Raw genomic sequence first — 21,849 nt, 5'->3', positions numbered from 1 at the left:
AATAAGCCAAAAAAGAGAGCACGCGAAGAAAACGGATGTCATCCGCAGCTGCACGTGTCTGATTACGTCAGCAAGAACAGGAAAAACAAAATGGAGGAGTACGCGAGAGAGCCTTGGTAAGCCGACAATTTCAAATAAAAACTGCTTTTTACATTAAGCAGAACGAGTAGAATAAATCTTCATATGTAAAATCTGATATTTGTAGCCAGACTGTTTGACGTTGGAGATATTGTTAAAGTAGTGCGATGTTTGCTTGTTACATAGGTTCATGTCCTTCAGTAACATTTACAGGCTTCATGCTGTCAGTCTGGCACATGACCTTGCTCTGTCGGCATTTGATAACAGTGAATTTTGTCGTTACATTGAGATTATTATTCATCTTTTATACTGGGGTATTTTAAAGTGTACGAAAAAATGTATTACACGTTTATACGTTTGTAATCCTGTGAGTACGTCTGTACCTTCGTCTGTTACATGACCAGCAATAACTCGTTACGCAAGTAACTCATTTATTTGATTGTTTATCTCGTTTTAAAAAAAAATGTATCTCGTAACATAAGAATGCTTCTCTTTAAAATGCTAAATATAAATGAATTCGATTAAAATATAATAGGTGAGTCCTATAGTATGTCTATTTGATGCAATCATTGTACAGACAGTACTTTTGTTTACAACAGTTCAACAGTATCATTACTGAGAGTTTTGTTTTGATTGACCTTATCATCACGACCTGTACTGTTTCTCAGCCCCTGGAGGATAGTGGACGACTGTGGTGGTGCTTTCACTATGGGGGTCATCGGTGGAGGGGTCTTTCAGGCAGTTAAAGGCTTTAGAAACTCTCCTAGTGTAAGTGATCCTCTTTGCCGCTGAATAAACTTCTGCTGGCAGTTTTACAGTTATTTGAAGTTGAACTTTCTGTATTGCTTCTGGTGCACATGGTGTTTTTAATCTTTCAGGGCATGAATCACAGACTGAGAGGTAGTTTGACTGCTATTCGGACCAGGGCACCACAGCTAGGAGGTAAAGTTCAAGTTTTGTTGTCGCATACGTGCCAAAATTATGTAAAGATAGTTATAAATAAATAAATAAAGATGAAGACATTAAATAAGGTGTTCGCTATACACCGTTTCATTCATAGTTGCGTTCGGACTGAAACCACATAGCTCAATTTTTATTAGCTAATTTTTTCATTAATAAATTACTGGTAACCCTTAATGTATGTCTGTGGGTTTTGCAAATGTGTACCCAATACAATTATTTAAAGTGCTTGTCAACTTTGGCAACAGTGTTGAATATATATATATTTTTCCTTCATTTCCTGTTAATGGCATTATCAAAGACAGGCTTTCAGTTCAACGTTGACGATATGTTAAATATCATTAAATAGATACCACCAATGAAAAAAACTGTACTCATCGTCAACATTTAGACTGGTTATGTTTTGTCCATGAACATGCAAATATGTATAACATTTAAAAACGTTTGACATTTTCCCTTATGGCCAGGGAGCTTTGCTGTGTGGGGTGGACTTTTCTCCATGATCGACTGCGGGCTGGTGAAGGTGAGGGGTAAAGAGGACCCCTGGAACTCAATCACAAGTGGAGCGATGACAGGAGCAATTTTAGCAGCGAGAAGTAAGTCAAGTCCCAAAGGTGGATAGTCTGGTTTGTGTTTATGTGGTTTTTAGGGTATTAAACATCTCTGTGGTGTTACAGATGGGCCTGTGGCAATGGTTGGCTCAGCAGCAATGGGAGGTATACTGCTTGCATTAATAGAAGGTGCAGGAATTCTGCTCACCAGGTTTGCCTCATCACAATTCCCAACTGGTAAGTGTGCCCAGTTAGAATGAATCACAGTGCATATTTTAATATGTGAATCGAAATGGCTAGACCAACAACGTCTTTTTTCTCCAGGTCCACAGTTTGCAGAAGAGCCTGCTCCAATGCCTGCTTCTTCATTTGGGGACTATAGACAGTACCAATGAGAAGCCTTTGAAACCTAAGGCCTTTTCTTATTCCATGAACTCATCTGAGACACTGAAGTTAAAAACGAGGACATGTGTGACTCTCATTCCTCCAAACAGCATTGCCGATTGCCACCATAAAACAAACAACGAATGACTGTGATGAGAGAAATATGAAGGGCAAACACTGTAGTTGCTGTTTTTGTGTTTGTCTGCGGTATGCTTTGTGTTATTCTCAACCGCGTCATTGGCCCCTTGGTCACCCTATTTAAGTCAAAGGAAATCAATTGAAAACAGCCCCATGTTTTTGATCCACATATTCCCAGTTGTTGTTCGATAGGTTTTGCGCCATTGACTGTTGACATTATGGTGATGCTGGCACAGGTGGTAATGCTTGATAAATTAAGCAGTAGATATACTGTCTAGTTTGTGCAAGGTTGTTTGTGTTGAGCCCTTACCAATTTGCTTTATAAAGTGTATATGTGTGTGTGAATGCATCAATTATATTGTGTGTCTGCATTGAATGAGAGTTTATTACTTGCCTGTGCACTGATTTTTTGCCTTAATGTAAACATTCTCATAGGCTGTAACACGATCTTCAATACATAGCTGAATTTTTATTTGATTGCCCCTGTCCAAACCTCCACATGCAGAGTATAATTCATCATAGTTTACTTTTTGAAGTAGCTATTTATTTTGTAAAAGTACAACTCGATTTCAAGATGTTAAGTTATATTGTATTTGAAATCGTACTCTACAGTAAATATTAGAGATTTTATCAGACAAGGTTGCATCAGAAAGAAAGTGAATGGACAGAATCTAGCTCTTCATCTGGTGGGTTTATGAGGCGAAGCTGAGAAACATAAATAAAGTACTATTGTGCTGGACTGTTTTTGCTACATTGTTAACATTTGGCAAAGAATATGATAATTATATTTAATGTAAAACTACATTACCTTTCAAACAGTTAGTCAATCAATTCAATTAAAAATAGGTATAGTATGCAATCGAATTTATGCAATACAATGTAACCAATATTGTCCACTAGAGGGAGGTACAATGTAGACATAGAGTAATTGTAAACTGGAACAAAATTTCAGTGCCAGCTTTCAAATTTTTTGCTTGTATAAATGTAAGCATTTTTTTTATACCTTACGGCTTAAGATATACACTTTTATTTTGAAAGGCCAAAAAGTGCAGGATTCCTTGAATGACTCTTGAACTTTTCAGTACCTTTTCATGTTTTGCAGTACAAATATCAAAAAATTCTTAAATCAAGAAATATTAACTTGATAAGGAAAATGTAGTCCTGTTTCAAGAAATGTGCCTTGTTTTAAACATAAGCATATGGTTTCATAGACAAGGCTTAAGAACGGACTCCACCGACGCAGCACGACAAAAGACATTAGAACCAATTATAATTTAACATTTTTTCCACAATGGATAGGATGTCATGTGGCCTGTCGCGTCCGGTGTACAAGCGCTTATCCCAGACTAAAATGAATGTTTTAAATGTAACTTAAATATCCTATTGGTACTAATTTAGTCCTTGCATAAATTAAAGCCTTGTTTTTGTGAAATTGGGCCTTAATGTTCTTTCTTAAAACAAGAATAAATATCTTGGGTCACTTTCCTCAACAAGCAAATCTGGATTTCGAAATTTTCAGATATTCGTACTGGAAAACAGGACAAACGTGCTCAGTAAGGTTTTTTTTTCCAGTGTTGAATTGTGAAAATTGTACAGAACTAGATAAACACAAAGGTAAAATAGATAGGAATGATGTTGAGTGAAAATATTGCTTTTCAGATTTGTTGAATTATCAGTGTGCCAAATTCTCACAGTGTAGCCTCAGTATCTTTTATTCTTGTTGCTTGATCGATGTTCTTTTTCTGCGTGTTCTTACAATGCCCTTTCAGACTATTTATAAGTTTGTTTTTATTCCAATGATCTGCAAAGTTGAGAAAGTCATAGGCTGTCTTCATTGGTTTCATTTGATTCTTCAAAGTCCCTACTACAACCTCAAGTCATTTCTCTTCCCAAACCAGTGATTATCCATGACCCTTTGACTCAGCAGTCAAAGATTCAAGTGGTTTGGCTTGACTTTTATTTGAACTCCAACTTTTTTTCATTCAGTGACAGCATGTCTCCTATAAAAGGCTCTGGGCCTTTAGCCTTTACTGCTTTGTCCCGCTTGCCTGCAACTTGGTTTGTGGACAGTGCTGGGAAGAAGGTCAAAATTTCGTGCAAAAAAACTCGGCCAACACTACTGGTTGCTAATCTACACATGTCCAAGAAAGCATCGAGATTTATAATTCAAGACACTGTGGGAGCGAAAAGTTCTCGATTGTTTACAAGAGCACTGAACAGGCACTCAAGATCTCTGTTGAAAGACTCCTACACTTATGCTTGAGTTGTGGTGTGTGTGAATTCGATAAATGAGGTATACAAGAACTAGATGCCAATCCAAGCAGAACTGTCTGAAAGTAAGAAAGGCTCCTATAGTGACTGTCTGTGAATCTTAGATGACGCATATATGCCTTACAAACACAGTTGGACACTGTTTAGTATGTGAGATGAGCATCAAGTAACAGACTATCAAAGAGCCCTAATTAGATGCCGCTGTAAACACGTTTCTTCTCCATCAGAGACCCGGAGGCCCTTTTTGTCTGCATGGATATACAGCTCCAGGAGGCTTTACCACCAGTTGTACACTTACTACAACTTGTAAAACCGACAGTGAATTCTGGTGCCTTGCTATGATCAGAAAGCACATAGACATGCCAAATTTTTATTAGGTGGTGAACAGTTAAAAATGATCACAATTTCAGAAATGCAGCTAATAGTGAATCTTTCACATCTTTACTGACTCAGCAATGCATCTTTTTCCCGCAGACATCTGTCCTTAACTCATGTCGGGACGAATGACATATTCACAGATGTTGCACACTCATGAATGAAATATAATCATGCTGTGAAACTTGCAGGCAATTGCAGAGAAAAATCAGCAGTTCATAAATATCATATTAACTATTTATGTCTTTAATCTGAGTCTGTCAAGTGAATAGTGGCTTGTGGAACAATAAGACAGAATAGAATTAGACTTGACAGTATGATGTACAATAGACATTATTGCTGTCAGTGATAATGACTTCTAAGTTGTTTGTTGGAATGCTGTGTATTTAATGAGGTATGTGGCAGATTTTGTTTTTATGCTGAGACATTTGGAAGAGAGTTTGGACCCTTTTGTGGTTGTGACTTGTATACATGAATTGTGTTTAAGTGTATATAAAGTGAATTGTGTCTCAGATTTTTTACATTTTAAATAATAGTCATTGCTAATCTATAGGGACTATATAAATTGGCATTCCTTAATCCTTATAATTTTACAAAGTCAGGAGAAATACATAGTAGTAGCAGTAATCCCCTTGCTTCTCAAACGTCTGTGTTTTCCCTAAATATTTAAGGCACCACCATTCACTTCTATTGTAATGGGCAGATCTTACCCTAACGTAGCCATGGTGACCACAAGGGCATCAACTGATGGATAGAGACGCCCTTTCAGCCGTCTGAAATAATAAAAGAGAGGCAGTTTAGAAGAGGCAACGTGGGGTGATGGAGGAGGGATTCAGACCTGAACAAAAATAAAATGGCCATAGAGAATGGACTGCTTTCAAAGATAGAGAGTCTAATTTGCACAAAGTCCTCTCCCTCTCAGACCCGAGCTGACAGCAGACGTTTTTATCAGTAAGGAACACGCTGCATGGAGAGAAACACATTCATTTCAATGCTGAGTCCTTGCCAAGGACAATGGCCCAGCAGGATGGAACATAGTCGTCTTTTTGGAAAATCAGAGCAAACATTATTCAGCCTTATTTATTTGTGGAGTGAACAACGATGCTCACAAGATCCAAACGTGGCTTTGAGCTGAAGGCCAGTGGATGTTGAAAATGCAAAATAAATGTAGCTTACACATGTAAACAGTATATTGTTTGATAAAACATTTTAGATAAATAGCAAAATCGTCAAGTCTTTGAAACCATACAAATCAAAGTATGTAGCAGCACAACATTTAATCTACAGTTCTGTAGGGTTATCCGTATGCTTTTTGATCTACAAAACTGAATTTTAACATTTAAGACTAGGCAATTGCACGCGCATGTCCCAAAGTTAACTTACCTTCTGTGTTTTGTTATATTATAACAATTTATTTATATTGAATTTATATTTTAAATAATGTGTGTTCATATTTTATTGTAAATTAATTGTATTAAACTATATTAAAAATACTCGACACTTATTAATTCTTTGCGGAGGTCTACCGGAAGTTAAGTTTGGGCCACTGGCCAAGCGGTCACACAACGTTTGTTTATGTTGTTGCCGCTGAAAACGTCTGTAGATTGAAGAAAAATGAATTAAACACTCAATTGGTAACGTAGTGGATGTTTTCAACAAATTTACCAAAAGGTGACTTTTTCAAACTCACTCGGTCAAAGCTTTACATTCTATGAAGTACAAAATGTGTCCTCACTCCTCAGGAGGAATTTTGACACCTGCTCACCTTTCTCTGTGCTGAGGAACAGAATGCAGTATGCACTGATCTGAATCCAGACAACATCTTTTTCCTCCTGAGAAAACGAGCCTTAATAAATCATGTTTTAACATTCAGACATAACCGTTTGTGTGCATGTCTTTTCCTCATTGGAAAACATGTCCGTCTCAAGAGCTGGTCTAGTTGCCCTCCTACTAGTGTCTCTCCTGAAACATTTCTCCGAGCCAAACTTTTGAACCTTAAACACCTTATTTTTTTTAATCTCTATTCTATCTCATTTATTGCACAAATATATTACCAAATATTGTTGTGCATTTCATATTTCGCTTCATAATTAAATTTTAATCCGTTTGACGTTAGCAAAACTTTAAGAAAACTTTAAAGTTTAACTGCAACTCAAGTTTCATATAGGTAACAATAATAACGCTGCCTACAGCCTCTGAGGAGTGTGTGTCTGAGGGGGTGGATGAGTGATTAGATGTCTTCTGATCATTTGTGCTTCTGTGCAAATAAATAACCTGCAAACGCAAATAAACAGAGGCATCCATCATGAGCGCATCCCGGAGACAGTGACTGATTTCATCGCGGGACTCCTGAGGGTGCGGATACGTGACAGTGGGACTTTTATTGTGAGAGATGATGGCTGCTAGTAAACCAATATACGCGTTGCTGACATTATTACAGAGATGTATAGGGACACACGCCTTGCTTGGTGAGCAGGTGAGTGTGTGGCTTTTATCAGTTTTTCTCTCAATTCACACAACGTGACAGCATTTTGAAAAACGAGGCAATTGTATGATGTCAAGATCTGGATACAGTAGCTATGTGCTGAATATTGGTTTCCTTATACAAACAACAGTCTATGTATTTATTTAGTCTTTAGGTTCATCTGTATGCATCTGATTGTGTCCGCTCTTTTTTGTTGTTGTTTTGTTGTTTCTTGGACCACTCAACTTTGCCATTTATCCGTGCCCCTGTTAACAGCTCTCTGCTCTGGTTCTGATAGTTGCCAACTCAATAAATACTGTCTCTGTACGCTGCGATCCAGTCCCCTGCCCTCCTGCTCCAAGATTGATCCCATATCCCCTCCCCTTCTTTTCTCTCCTCTCCGGCAGGCTCGCAGCTTTAGAAGCCATGTGAATGGGTGAACCTCTGAGGCTCCGACAGATGGCTAGAGCTGCCCTGATTCAGTCACACTGCCGCCGTATGAATACTGGCTCGGAGAGACTCTCAGAAAGACTGGGAAATAGTCTGAGGGAGAGCGTGGATAGCGATGAGAGAGAGTGATAGTGTTTCACTCGTTGTGTTTCAATGAGGCAAACGGGAACGTGTTAATATGCATGAGGGGAAGAGTAACTGTGTGAAGGAAACAGAAAGAGTGTGTTTGGCGAGTGGGAGTGGACCGAATTGAATTGTAGATTGAGGGACTTCTTTCCATTCCCGCCCTCTTTTATTTATCTCCTACTGAACCACGCCTCCTTCTTTTAACCTCTCAGTGTGTCTATATCAGGGGACCAGCTATGAGAGCCCACTCGCACGGCTGGCAAAGGGGGAGCCGAGTCATAGGTGGTCTGGTGTGGACTGAACAGGTGACGAATCATCACGCTCAACTCCTCTAGTTGCTTTGTTGCTTGGGAAGGATTCCTGTGTCGCTTCAGAGGAGGTGGGCATCAGTGAGGTAAGTGCCTTTGTGCCTCAATTCAGCTTGGTACTATCACAATCTGCTGTGAAAAGCATGCACAGGTGTATTTCTCCATTGTTGAATTGTTGTGGATCTTCTTTGACTTTCTCCGGAATTTAAGGTGCACAAATCTATATGAAGGGGGTTTGCGTGGCTAGCAATCTCAGTTGAATTTATATCTTGCATTTTAAAAATTACTATTGATGCACCGGTGCATTTTGTGGTAAATTGTTAAACTATCCAAGTAAAAAAATGAATTTTCACATTCAATTCACGCAAAAAAAAGTTGACTCAAAGAAAGATACGAAAATTATTTCAAAGGAAAACTGAGGATGTCATTCTCTAATATATCATTCTTTAATCTTTCATTAATGTCTTCTTTTGTGAGAATAATTAATATGGGTTTATAACAAATAGAGGGTGAGTAAATCTTTTGATCCATCCGGTTGAGGAGTTATATCTCCCTTGAACTATACTTTAGTAGGTGTAAAGTGAGATTCCTTCATTCCTTTTAAACCATATTTTCTAACCACATTTGCCACATTTTCAAAGTAAAATCTAAATTATTTCTCCTAAACATTGATGAGATTAGATAGAGACAAACGTTAAAAGAAACATTTGCTAAAACGCACTAATCTTGCTCATTTCCCTTGATTCAAGACCCCGAAATCTCAAAAATGTCTCGATTAGAGATCTCAACAATAAGCTCAGATCTGACAAGTCTGCATTTAAAAATCTATATTATTGAAGATTTTAAAATGAACTCCAAATTTTCTCATCAAATTGACCCAAATCCAAAATACTTTACGTATGGAATCACAATTGTCTCATTTGCTTCTGTTTTTATTTCTCCTACGCAATTTAATGAGAAACATCTGAGACATTTTACATTTAAATAAAAAACAACTGAAAACTTGACAATCTCCGGAGCTATAAAAGATATCTTTGTGTTTTATATCTCAACAATTCATCCCTCATGCATGTGTTCATGTTGCATTTTGAATGGCCTGTTTCATACTTCAACTGTTTCAGACACAGTTTGTTTTGGACCATTTGAGGGCTTCACCAAAAGTATCTTGAGTCGTCACCATCATAAAAGGCTGTATGACTCATTCTGCATGTTTTATAGAGAGTAACTCTCTCGGTTGAGCAGGTTTCTGAAATGAATTGAGTTCTAGAGATCCATAGGGTTAAATATTCATTAGTAACAACGCTCTTGTATTTGCTGTGTGAGGCTATGAGGTAATGTCAGAGGTGATGGAGGCTCAGAGATCAATCATTTATTATTTAATGTTCACTGGCTCCATTCAGCCCCACATCAACTGGCCTATTTTCTGCAGCTGTCTGAACCTGAGCTGTGGACCGGTCCTACAACATGTAGTACACGCAAAGGCTAATGAATGGCATGCTGCTTTGGGTCCTGAGACTGAAGCTGTGTGAGTTTAGCCTGGCTGTATTTTTTCACACATGCAAAAAATTCTCTCTCTTTTATAAGATACTTTAAAGTAGTTCAGCAGTAACTTTGGAGCTGAATGAAGCTGCTCATTTGGGACCTTCTGACAGCAATAAAAAAGTTTGATCTCAATTTCTATGTTCCCGAGAGGAAGCTATTAAGGGTTAATTTGCATATACGACTGGGATTCAGTACCAGTTCTACCTCATTTAAATACTCTATGTCACAAATTGTTGGACTTTGTGGGTGTTTACTTGCTTATAAGACCAAATAATGGATTTATGATGTACACCAGCATTACACGATTGTACTTGGATAACCTCACAGATGAAGACTGACAGGTCCAGAAACTGAGCACGTTCATAAGAGGCTACCCAGGGTGACTAGCCTTTTTCATCTATCACATTGAAGGTGAGTGTTAAGTCGCTCTCTGGTTTGGCCTTCTTCGATTGTTATCTATTAGCATTACAACACCCCTCCCAAGTGTGATTACATTAAATAGTCCCCACTCCCGGCACTAGTCGAGTCCATAGCAACCCCATGACTCTTCAATTTAAGACACATGCTCTTGTTTTCATGAGATGCTGAGAACAAAACATGACAGGAATCTAAAGTATAATTTGAGCTCATGTCGATGGTCTTAAATGTTAATAGCTGACTGGAAATCTTTGATGAGTGATTTGGAGCACAGCTCCACTGGCGTTGCCCTCTGAGGCAGAAAGTGATGTGAATGCATTATTACAAAGCAGTGCCAAGATATTGCAGGTGCCCAGCTGAGATCTGTAATTACATCAGGACCCGTTCATAGAGAACATCAATCTTTGATCAGAAACAGAATTTGCAATCAAAGTGTTTCGAGCTGTTTTGGTTGACTCAAGATCAAATGGATTTTAACCGTATACTGTAGATTTAATGGTCGATGTTTCCACTTGGTTGCTAAATGTGAGATGAAGGGCAACAACCATTAAGATTCAAAAGTAAAAATCGTCTGTTGTCACATATAACATTGAGCACTGTCACAGCCGGTAACTAGATCCTAACTAAAATGGATGGTATTATGGGAAAATTTCTCCTATAGTGGTGATCCAACTTTAGAAAATTGATGTGTTTGCCTTTTAAGCAAATATATTATGTATAAATAAATTCACACCTCATAAAAAAACAATACTCTCTGATACACAGTAATTAGGATTTTTGTTCCCATTTTGTACAATATACCCAACACAATCTCAGGGCAAAAACATAACTATATTACAATGTTTTGGCTACTTGGTGCAATCTCATTCGTACATTTTAGTATGGTTCCCTTTCGCGCCAGTGACGTTAGGTTTAGGGTCTGGGTTAGAAGTGGGGCTTCAGTATTGCTTTTAACCTTGTAATCATATGTTTTGTAGGATTCATAACGCACAAATTCAAATGAATAAGCCACCTTGTAAAATAGTTACAAATTCCTGAGATCAGGTTGATACACCACATATTTTAATTGATTAAAGGAGCCAGTCTTATGCTGTTTTTGAGGCTTTGATTATGTTTTGGGGGTGTTTAACAGTTGATTTTAACGTTTCTATTTAAAAAAAACGCTTTATATTTCACATATTTCAAGTCTATTGTTCACCGACTGAATTTCTTCCTATCTATATAAATCACTCCTGAAACACTCTGATTGGTAAAGCTAACCAGGTCTATCGTGATTGGTTCCCCGCTAAGAGTGTGTATGAGAAAACATCCCACCAATACTATATCAGCAAGCTTCCGCTTCTCAGGTTGTTTTGATTGGTCGGTGCCCCTCTCAGTGAATGTGTAAGAGCCGTGACGGGGGCGGTGGCGTGAGTGATAGTGGGAATCAGCTGTGCGCACCCCGGTCCCGCATATTTCACAGAGGAGATCGGGAGCGCAAGAGGAACGGCGACAGGACTACGGACGAGAGAGGACCGGTGCCCAGACATGTATTAAGTTTGTGTTTATGGTCTTGGAGCCGGCAGTCGACAGTGAGGTGGCTGCCGGCCTTTTACTTCTGTGTTATTGTTTGTCTGTTTTGATAAAAGTTTGTTAAATGTTCCCCGGTCCCGGCCTTCCTCCTTCCCTACTTTGAACTTTGCTACACTGTTATTTGACAGTTGGTTATCCTAGAATGTATGTAGCAGAATTCTTATGACCAGCTGTTGGACTGTTATGAAAGTAGTTTAGCGCGTAGCTCAGTCAAATGTTTACAATCTCTGATAACCAAACATTACTCCAGCGGCTCTTCTCTAAGGAAGGTCTCACCCCTTTTTTGGCGTATTCCTTTGGGCGGAGGTTATTAAAAGCATTTGGAATAGTGACTTCATGTACCCGGGAAGTAGAGGGCTGTAGTCCGATCCAGCCGTTCTCTGTAGTCCTTGAAAACCGAATTCTGTTAAAGACAATATCTCGCTTGGCATTGAACTTTGAGCTTTATCATTTGCAGGTATTGTTTATGCTCTAACAGCAACGTCACCCACTAACTAAATGATGAAAAATGAGATCGCAGGGAATGGAATCTTTTATTTAACCTGAGGGAGCAGTGAAAGCAAACATTTGTCCTCCACAGGTCACTTTTGGCCACTACTGTATGTAGGTATAGATTGTCTCTTTCAGATTTCTTTTCTCCATTTATGAGAGACATATTGTTTAAATACAGTAAATGTGAGCATATTTCTTTTGCTCATTTTTAAAAAAGAATTTCTTCGCTATTCTTGACAGTCTCCTCAACAGCCCCCTTAGGCTTTTCCCACCAGAATGTTATATGGTCTTTCTCTGACTTCAGCTCACATCCACCAATTACCCTCTCTCACTCCATATCTATCCCATTCCCTCGGGATCTCAGCAGGCTTTGTGGCTGCTTATTAACTTTTATGGAATTATAGATTTCCAAAATTGGATTTTCTCAACTCGCTGAAGAAAACAGATTAGCTGGCTACCCTTATATGCACTAGATTTTTAGTGGCCTGAAACTTAACTTATGTTTTTTTGTGTGGTCCATTAGTTTGGATGACAGGTCTATCTGTTTCTCATCAAGAGCTTCTTTTTCCCTTTGGCAGAATCGGTTTACATTAGCATCTGTTCATTTGGCCATTCATTCAGATATAGTGTAGACTTTAAGACTTTGAAAACTTTTTGAAATTCACAGCAAAACACTAATTTTTTTACAATTACAATAATTTCCTCAGCTTTATGTTATTCCAAACTCCTTTGACTATCTTTTTCTGTATATGTGTATGAATTTTTACTGTTATCTTAGAAAATAATCAACAAACCAAAGGCAGTTTTTTCCTGACCCTCTTCGGTATTTCCATAAACATTACACCAACAAGTGAGGTAATCCACTATTGTATTGAACCCACCCAACCAATATATTTATTAACTTGTTCAAAAAAAGAAAGAACTGACTTTGAAATTATGTATTTTACAGATTTTTATGAGGTGAATTTATCCTTTAAACAACAAACAATTAGTTTAATAATTTGAAACACATCAGGAGCTGTGAGCTAACTTAAAGAACTTCTCTCGGGGCACACAGCAAGATTTTAATTGGCTGAATAAGAGCCCCCTGGAATCGATTGAAAGAGATCTGTACCAGACAGAATCAAACACACATGGCCCGAAGGTCAGTCTGTACCAGTACTGATCTTAGAGCACAGACAGATTTAATCTTTAACATATGCAGGATTACAAGTTATATGTGCATGTTCTTGAATTTATATGCTAAAAAGGATAGAACTTGACCATGGTCCTTTCTTCCTAATTATTTAGCCCCTCCAGAAATGGATATTTGTGATTCGCTGGTCCAAATTTTGCAGTCTTTGTAGTCAAGCCCATATGCACACATACACCGTATGATTACTTTTTCCACAGCGCTGTATGCGCACAACGACTTCTAAAGATCTATATTAACGTACCACTTGTTCTCCTGCTTAACGTCTCCAAGCTGCTTTTACGTTTTGATATCTGTCACAACTTTTAATACTAGCTTTCTTTAAATGTCACGCGATTAAATGAAACAAAGCACTTCCATAGCCCTGCTGTTTAAAGTCGCACAATTCAGAATCCTTACATTTTCTATGTATCCTCATTCCCTTTACAGTCATCTTAAACCTCCTTGTTACGTTTATTCTACATTTAAAATAATGAAGTCTGTTTTTTTACCACAACATTTACTTTGTACATTAATATATTCCCCTTATTCCTCTATACTATTGACTAGTGTGGACACAGAGATGGCTGGGATGACAAATTTAGATCTGTATTCTGTAAAATCTTGCATATGTTTTTACGTAATCTTATATATGTGATGGGTGCAACACTTCCAGACAGACTGAAGGATGATGCCACGCAGGGAGTAAGGTAAACTGGTGGTTTAATGCAGGGGTCAACAGATAGGTAGACCATACGACAGGTAATAATCCAACGGGTAATAAAACATCGACAGGTACATCCACGGGTAGGTAAAACAGAATCACATCCACAGGTACATCTATACAGGTAAGTAAACATCCACGGGAAAGCTAGCAAAGATCGGAACTAGCAAACATACAGCACAACTATACAACTAGACCTGACAATGAACATAACAAAAGACAGGGTATATATAGCGTCCAAGGGAATGTGAATCAGGTCCTGACTCCCTGTGGTCATCAAAAATCCCATGGCACTTCTCGTAAAGAGTAGGGCTGTAACCCTGGTCTCCTGGCCAGATTCCCTCCACTTGCCCTTGTCAATCAAGGCCTCCTGATAATTGTCACACCCCACGCTGTAACACGATCTCACCATCCATCTTGGCAATACCACAATCACTACTTCCAAAACAGCCAGGTTCCTCTGGTTCCTCATTCTTCTTCACAACTCCTTCCTGGTGGAACATTCTTACCAACTCAGTCCGGTCAACCACTTCTCTCTTAACATTCAGTAGCCTACTTAAAATCTCTTCTTTGAATACTTGACAGACAACCGCGTCGGATCCAGGGTGACTGAGGATGTAGGTGGAGCCGGTGCATGGTCGACGCTTGACAGAACAGGAGCCGGAGGGCCGAGGTAGCCTCATGGAGCCAGTGGGATGACAGGCCACGGCGAAGACGAGCATACCAAATTAGAGCATACCACCCGCGCATACGGGTGAGCCGGTACAACTTCCCCATTTAAGGCTGGAACCGGATTATTACTGTACTCGCTCTCATCACTCTTCCCGACTTAGAATTCACACACCACCGCCTGGAGGACTCGGTTAATAAAGTCCTCCAGAGGGTATTAATCTGGGTCAGGAAGCATAACGAGAGCAAGTACTTCATCAACCAATCCAGACAGAAATAAATGGTTAATTTCAGGGTCGCTCCAACTCACCAGTCTGCACGTGTCGAAGAAATCCTCTACATACCTCTCCAGAGACATGCTGTCCTGGCAGAGCTGCATAAGGAGTAGATGTCATAGAACCTAAAAGGGGTCTGTGAAGGGCTCTAGAGTGGTGCAGGGGTCTGGTGATGGAGATGGTGATGGAGTGGATATCTTTATTGGTGGTCTGGTCTTCTGTAACACATGACAGATAAGCGATGCCACACAGGAACTGGATTCAGGAGGTTTAATGGGGTGAAACAACAGTTGTAGAAACAAACAGGGAACATCCACAGGTAGGTAAGTTACAGGTAAATCCACAGGTAAGTAAATACAGGTAACATCCACGGTACATAAAAACACAGGTAACGTCCACAGGTAAGTAAACAATGGGTCTGATCTAGCGAACACAACGAAACAACTTAAAACTAGACCTGACAAATCCTAAAACAATGTCCGGGGTATGAAGATCAGGTGCGGGTGCAATCATAGTGTGAACAGATCGTGGCGATTGTAATCCATGAAATTAAAGGTCCGGTGAAAGGGAACGGGAATGGCCGGGAGAAGGCACTTATGCTTTGTGCCTGGCTGAGAGCGGTGGAGTTGTTACTGTGTGTAAAAAAGATGCTTCGTTAAAACATTGTTTTTTGGTCAACAGTAATGGAATATACCTGTTTTTTCCAACCATTTTCCACCGACTTATTTTTTTCTAATTCTATGACTTCCAATTCAAAGTATATGTATATGACCTTTTGGCCATTTGAGGTCAGGGTTAATGTATACCCAGCAAGTACTTCAGATGACTGTCAAGTTAGGAAATACTGAGTTCTGAACACTTAACACAAAAAACTGCTGTGTTGGATTGGTACTATGATGTCATCACAACAGCAAATGTTAAGTGCGACTTATTGATGGTGTAGTGATGACTGCTGTTAAGTGAATCACAATAAATGTCATCTCTTGAGGGAAAGATTCAGGGCCTACATTTAAGGATAGTGTTAACTTGAAACGGGCCATATGACTCAGACATTCTTCAAGTGACAGCCTGTCCGGTTCACATATGTTAATCAGTTAAGTTCAATTGTCAGGTCTGTGAATGGGGAATAAAACATTCGATACAAGGCTTGAAGGGATAGTTCACCCAAAATAAAAAACATTTAATTATTTACTTACCCTAATGTCATTCCAAACCCGTATGAGTTTCTTTCTTTTGCAGAACACAAAAGATGATATTTTGAAGAATGTTGGTATCCAAACAACAGTGGCCTGCATTGACTTTCATTGTATCAACACAAAACCACTGAGATATTTCTTAAAATATCTTCCACTGTGTTACACAGAAGAATAAGTTACATACAGGTATTGAACTGCACCAGAGTGAAAAAATTATGTCAAAATGTTCCTTTTTGGATGAACCATTCCTTTAACTATTGCACTGATAAGTTTAAAGTTAGCCTTACAATAATGACATTATTGGTTTACATTCAGTGATTGATAGTCCGAAACGTAGAAGAAAACATCAATGTCCGATAGTTATGTGGACTGTAATTGTTTGTGGGTGGCAACATGGTTAAGTCTGTTCTGGGACTGCATTTTGCACTGCTGCAGAACAGAAATAGAACAGGGTGTATTAGTTTTAAATTGCTGTGCATCCTGCTGTGACTTGAACAAATAGGCCATTACACTGTTAGCTGTGCAGTAAACTATACACCGTGCTCATAATAAGCAACGCGGAAGACCATCTCTGCCCATCAAATCATTACGAGTACTTATTTATATCAAATAGTGTAGAGTCAATAATAGCAAATAGAACAGGGTCAGAACTCGAGATGCTGTCATCTTTTGAATACATATGTTACAATATCTGTCAGAACCATTTTTTACTGTTTTCTACATAAAATCATGCTATCTACTCTAAAGATCATTCTGTTAAAATATAACCTTTATATCGAAGGCCATGTCAAATTGTGAAATTACAGCAAAATTACTGATTCAAATCAAACTTTTTTGAGACATGACTTTCACTTCTGTAATGTCATTATATCAGCGTCTGTGATGTTGATCTGAAGGTGAAACATTGATGGATCACACCCTAGAGATTCAGGGTAATGTTAATGAATTCTGTGAATGGACAGATCTGTCCATCAGGATTAAAATGTGTTACTGCTTGTATACAAACAAACATGTTTTCTTAGTAACGTTCCAGGAACCTATTCAGTTATTCTGTTTGAATCATCTTCAAACAAAAACACATGTAGTCCACTTCTGTTCCCTTTTAAGACATACTTTTTTTATCTTTAGCAAGATGAAACATCCACTTCTACCTGGAAGACAGTGAAAGAAACTCTTCAAAGACATTGCAGAAGCGCTTTTATTTTTGAACACAGAATTCTTTATGTCCTCCTTTTCGGTTTCTTGAAGTTTTGCTTTCTTGCACATGATTGCGTAAATTCTTTGGTTATATTGTGTTATTGTATATTTAATCATCCCTGCCTGCAGTAACATGTATACATAGAATTGCTTAATACTGGCTAACGAAAATGTTCAATATTTTGTGGTTGGTGGACTTATATATTTTTTATACACAGTTTTTAAATTCCCCATAATATATAAAAAAACATCATACGCAAGGGATATTCGGCTGGAGTCTAATTAGGAGTCCGATATTAAAATAGCGTGCTCGGATAATTGATTCTTTTCACTCTTAGCAGCAGACAGCAGGAGATACGCTGGCTTTGTCAAAATCGGGCGAGGTGCCCGCTTTTTCAAAAAAGGTGCCCCAATGAAGGCACCAGATTGTGCCAACAGACAGCCCACACACAAAGGTACGGCACATGTTTGACAGTGTGTATAAGGACAGTGAATAACCCTGTTTGTGCGAGTCGGTTAGCCTTTGTCTCACAGCATCCTTTGTCATCTGCTGAACCATCTATATATCTTTCTCCTTCAGCGAAAAAATATTTGAACCTTGATAATTGTCCTTTTCCATTGAGAGTTATCAAAATGGGCAACTCTCCTGGGGCTTTGCTAATTACTTTAATAGGTTTAAATAGAGATTAACAACATACTAGAAGCCTGTAGAAAACATGAAGGCAATTCACGGGGAACAATTCCTATTACTCTTTTTAATGCTTCTTTTAGTCTTAAAATACAATCTAATTTCTGTATTCGACTGAGTGAAATTCAAGTCTCAAATCTTCTATATCGTTGCCATCATTCATGCTGGGAACCGGACCAGAGATTCATATCAGGTTGTTGAGTTGATTGTTCAGGGTCATTAACTGAATTGCCTGGGCTATAAAACCAGTCCTGCTATTCAGTCACCCTAATGCTGAAGCCACTGTGTAGTCATTCACCGTCACAATTTATGGCCTGTTTTATGGAAGGTAGGTCAGACTTGCCCTCTCATCAGCTACATTCAGCTTTGTGTTTCTCATTCCTCCTCATAACTCCTTCAAGCAGATGATTTGCCCCAAACCTCTCAGTTAATGGTGGTAACCACCTGTGCTGCTCTATTTGTCCATGTAATGACCATTGTGATCATGAGGGAAGTAAATGGCAGGGAAAGGCAATGGGAATTGTAGGAATAGTCTTTTTTATGGATTACAGATAACGATCATCACAGGGGTAGTTTAGAGAGTCTGGTCTCGCCATAGGGTAAAGGCACACACACAAACTATAGGGCCATTACCCAAATGGGCTTTGGTGCCATTAATGGCTGGTGACTAAAAGGGGATACAGATGCTATTGTAAATCAGAAACTAGGAAATGATGAGGTACTGTATTAGCTTATGTATATACATCATGTAGAAACTGATTGATCTTGTTTTGGGAAAACCAACCATGTGTTTTGGATTTCTTCAGTTCTTGGCACTAGTTTGACCTTGACCATTATGAATTGGCATTAAAAAAGGGGTTTAGGATCAACAGGTGCCCTAATGCTTCATATTTACAATGTGTCCTGGCCTTTACACGTCCTAACCTGTGTTTTAACTTGAAACTGGGAGATCAATTTGGATTACTGGAACATCGGGTTCCTATTCCCTACAGGATGAGTTTATTATGATGTATTCTCAATTCAGTATACAGCCGCAGAAAAAATTCAAAGACCATTTAAAAATTATTTTCATGAACTATTTATAGGGCCGTTTAGGTAAAATTATCATTTTTGTTTCATTCTGTGAATAACTACATTTCTCCCAAATTTCAAATACATTTTTTTTCTATTTGCAAAAAATGAAAACTGCAGGTCAAAATAACAGAAAATGCACTTTATTTTTTAAACCTCAAACACTGCACAGAAGTCAAGTTCATATTCACTTTTAAGCAATACAACAGTAATATTTGTTCATGTATTTAAGAAAGGTTAAAAAATAGTTTTAATAAATTAATAATTACTGTTTTCATGTGTCTTGTCATGCTGTCACTGTCACTCCTAAAGGTTTGATTTTGTTGAAATTTAACAGACACTGGACTGGAATGGCAACAATACATCTAGAAATGCTGAATAATTGAAAATTTGGCAAATCCTAGGCTGTATTAAAAATATAGGTACTTAAAAGGTTCTTGCCAGCGATGCCATAGAAGAACCATTTTTGGTTCCACAAAGAACCATTCAGTCAACGGTTCTTTAAAGAACCATCTCTTTCTTACTTATTTAATCTGACAAAACTTTTTTTCACCACAAAGAACCTTTTGTGAAACAGAAAGATTCTGCAGATGTTAAAGGTTCTTTGGCATCAAAGAATTAATGCTTTTGTCCAGATGTTTTATAATTTTTGCACTTTTGAGACTGTGGATTTATTTCCATTAAGCATGTGTTTATGGTTATGTGGGTGTGAAAGCTCTTTTAATATGGATTAAACATTAAGTCCAAACTGTGCTGGGAAAACAAACGATTACAGATAATAGGCGTCCAGGGAATCCATCCATAATACTTTGCTCTGATGGTGTAATATCCTACAATATCAGCTATTTCTAGTGCAGGAATGGAAATTTGTAGGGAGAGAGAGAGAGAGAGAATATAAAACAATAAAAAATGTGATGGCTGTGAAAGTTGTCAATATGGGCTGTACACCACCAGTTGACCCTGGTTGAGCCTTTCATTTGTCAAATTAGATGAACCTTCTGTTATTGCATTCCAAAACGACTGCACTGTAGAGAAAAATGGAAATGTTGATGATTTCAAGTCAAAAGTCGCATCTAAATACAAAAGTGCCTGTTTATTTCCACTTTACTTTCTTGGAGCATTTGTAAATCCACTTCTCAACATTGCTTTGATGTGCTGTTTTCTCAAAAAGTATTTATTATTATTAATGCACTGAAGTCTAAAATGTTCCAAGATTTGTGTTTCATAACCATCATATTTTATTAACTATCATTTGCCCTAAATAATCCACTGACAATCTAAACACTTTATATCTGATAAGCTGATATTTCTCAGATCAGTGTGCTGGGCATTGGACCTTGTCTAAGTCCTTTTTTTAAGTTCCCACCCATCCTTGCTGTTCTTAAAGCCCTTGTGTGTTTTTGGCAACCAAGGCCGTTACATGTATAGAGTTGGAAGGGGCGACTGCTAAGCTCTCTAATCTAACCACAAAGAGAAGGAAGGGAGAAGGAGAAGTGGATTAGAATGGGCAAAGTCAGAAACGAAAAATACCAATGGCTCCTCATCCCCAGGGACGATCTCTGTAGAAGATTAGAAGATCCCCACAGCGGCCACACTGACGGTGGGAAGCACAAATGAATTACTGCTAATGTTTATGTGCTGCAAACCACAGGGGTCACAGGCACTGGATGTGATAATTACACTTTCTGCTGTGAGCCGCAAGTGCTGCATTGTGGGTGGAACATTGAAGATGTGTGCAAACTGTTGGAGCTGTGTTTTTGATACAGAGCTATTATAGTTTTAAGATTTGCCTTTCATGTGAGTTTTGTTTTTTATTAGATTTTTCCATTTATGTATAGTTTTCCATTTTCATGATCAACAATATATCAACAAAATGCTATATTTATTTAATTTGTATTTTTGGAATTTTAAGTCTAGTTCCCATTTTGTTTTAGTGTTAATTTGAATTTAAAAAAGCACCACATAAATTGACAACAAAGAATATTAACTTAATTTTTGAATATATTTTATTTCATTTTTTGTTTTTGGAATACATTTAGTTTTTTATTAAAACACAAAGTAATACTTGCTATTTCTGGTTGAGGCACAAAACACTCCATTCACTGTGTGAACATAACATCCATGTGCTTCTTTCAGTTAACCGGAGACAGCTTAGAGAAATAAGAAACCAAGAATGTCTATAATCATCATCAGTAATCGTCGGGGCAATTACCCTTCCCATCTTCCCCAAGTCATTTGGAGGAGACAAGAAAAATTGCAAGTAATTAAAAGAATATGAATGACAATGTGAACTAGCATCCTGTGGCTTTGCAGAAAGCAGATTGTTGGGAAAGCTGATTCTAATTGGTAAATTCAAACAAACATAGACATTGAAGCACTTTGATCTCATGAGCTGCCTTTGTGCTTATGCCAGAGTGGCTGATTTTTTCTGACAGTTGATTGAGAGTGAACTGTTATCACATTCAGCAGTGACCCCCCTATATAACTTAATTTGATTTCCATGTATTGAAATGCCATTCTGCATTATAGCATTGATATTTACAACTATTAATTTGTGTCTTTAAATGGAATTCCACTCATTTGAGCTGATGTGAAGATTATTTGATGAAGAGCATGGTGCTGAAATTATTTTCTCTATCCTTGGTGATCTTAGTGAACTGTTTTCGCTGCATTAAAGGAACATTTTACACTTGAATGGTTCCAAATCTGTGTCTTTTTTCCGATGAACAC

The 21,849-nt window shown here is 38.1% G+C and overlaps 2 protein-coding genes across 2 annotated transcripts in view; both read left to right on the top strand.

Moving 5' to 3' along the window:
• The first annotated feature begins 23 nt into the window (after positions 1-23).
• Positions 24-2,850, top strand: timm17a (translocase of inner mitochondrial membrane 17 homolog A (yeast)). The gene is made up of 6 exons (XM_056734823.1): positions 24-116; positions 747-846; positions 957-1,020; positions 1,506-1,634; positions 1,716-1,826; positions 1,914-2,850. The coding sequence occupies exons 1-6, from the start codon at positions 91-93 to the stop codon at positions 1,982-1,984; spliced, it is 501 nt and encodes a 166-aa protein (XP_056590801.1). The 5' UTR covers positions 24-90; the 3' UTR covers positions 1,985-2,850.
• Positions 2,851-7,702: 4,852 nt separating this feature from the next.
• The window catches only part of sulf2a (sulfatase 2a), a 28,275-nt gene continuing 14,128 nt past the window's right edge, over positions 7,703-21,849 (top strand). Inside the window, exon 1 of the mRNA XM_056735475.1 lies at positions 7,703-8,191. The gene's annotated coding sequence lies outside the window, so the exon portion shown is untranslated. The remainder of the gene's footprint in view (positions 8,192-21,849) is intronic.

This window comes from Triplophysa dalaica, chromosome 21 (genome assembly GCF_015846415.1).
Source record: "Triplophysa dalaica isolate WHDGS20190420 chromosome 21, ASM1584641v1, whole genome shotgun sequence".
In the NCBI taxonomy this organism is placed as follows: domain Eukaryota; kingdom Metazoa; phylum Chordata; class Actinopteri; order Cypriniformes; family Nemacheilidae; genus Triplophysa; species Triplophysa dalaica.
The sequence above is the reverse complement of the archived record's forward strand: the minus strand, read 5'-3'. Positions and strand labels throughout refer to the sequence as shown.

Coding starts and splice junctions, on each gene's coding strand:
- timm17a (XM_056734823.1), top strand. CDS start 91: ATGGAGGAGTACGCGAGAGAGCCTTG. Junction 117..746: donor GAGTACGCGAGAGAGCCTTG/GTAAGCCGACAA, acceptor ACTGTTTCTCAG/CCCCTGGAGGATAGTGGACG. Junction 1,021..1,505: donor CAGGGCACCACAGCTAGGAG/GTAAAGTTCAAG, acceptor CCTTATGGCCAG/GGAGCTTTGCTGTGTGGGGT.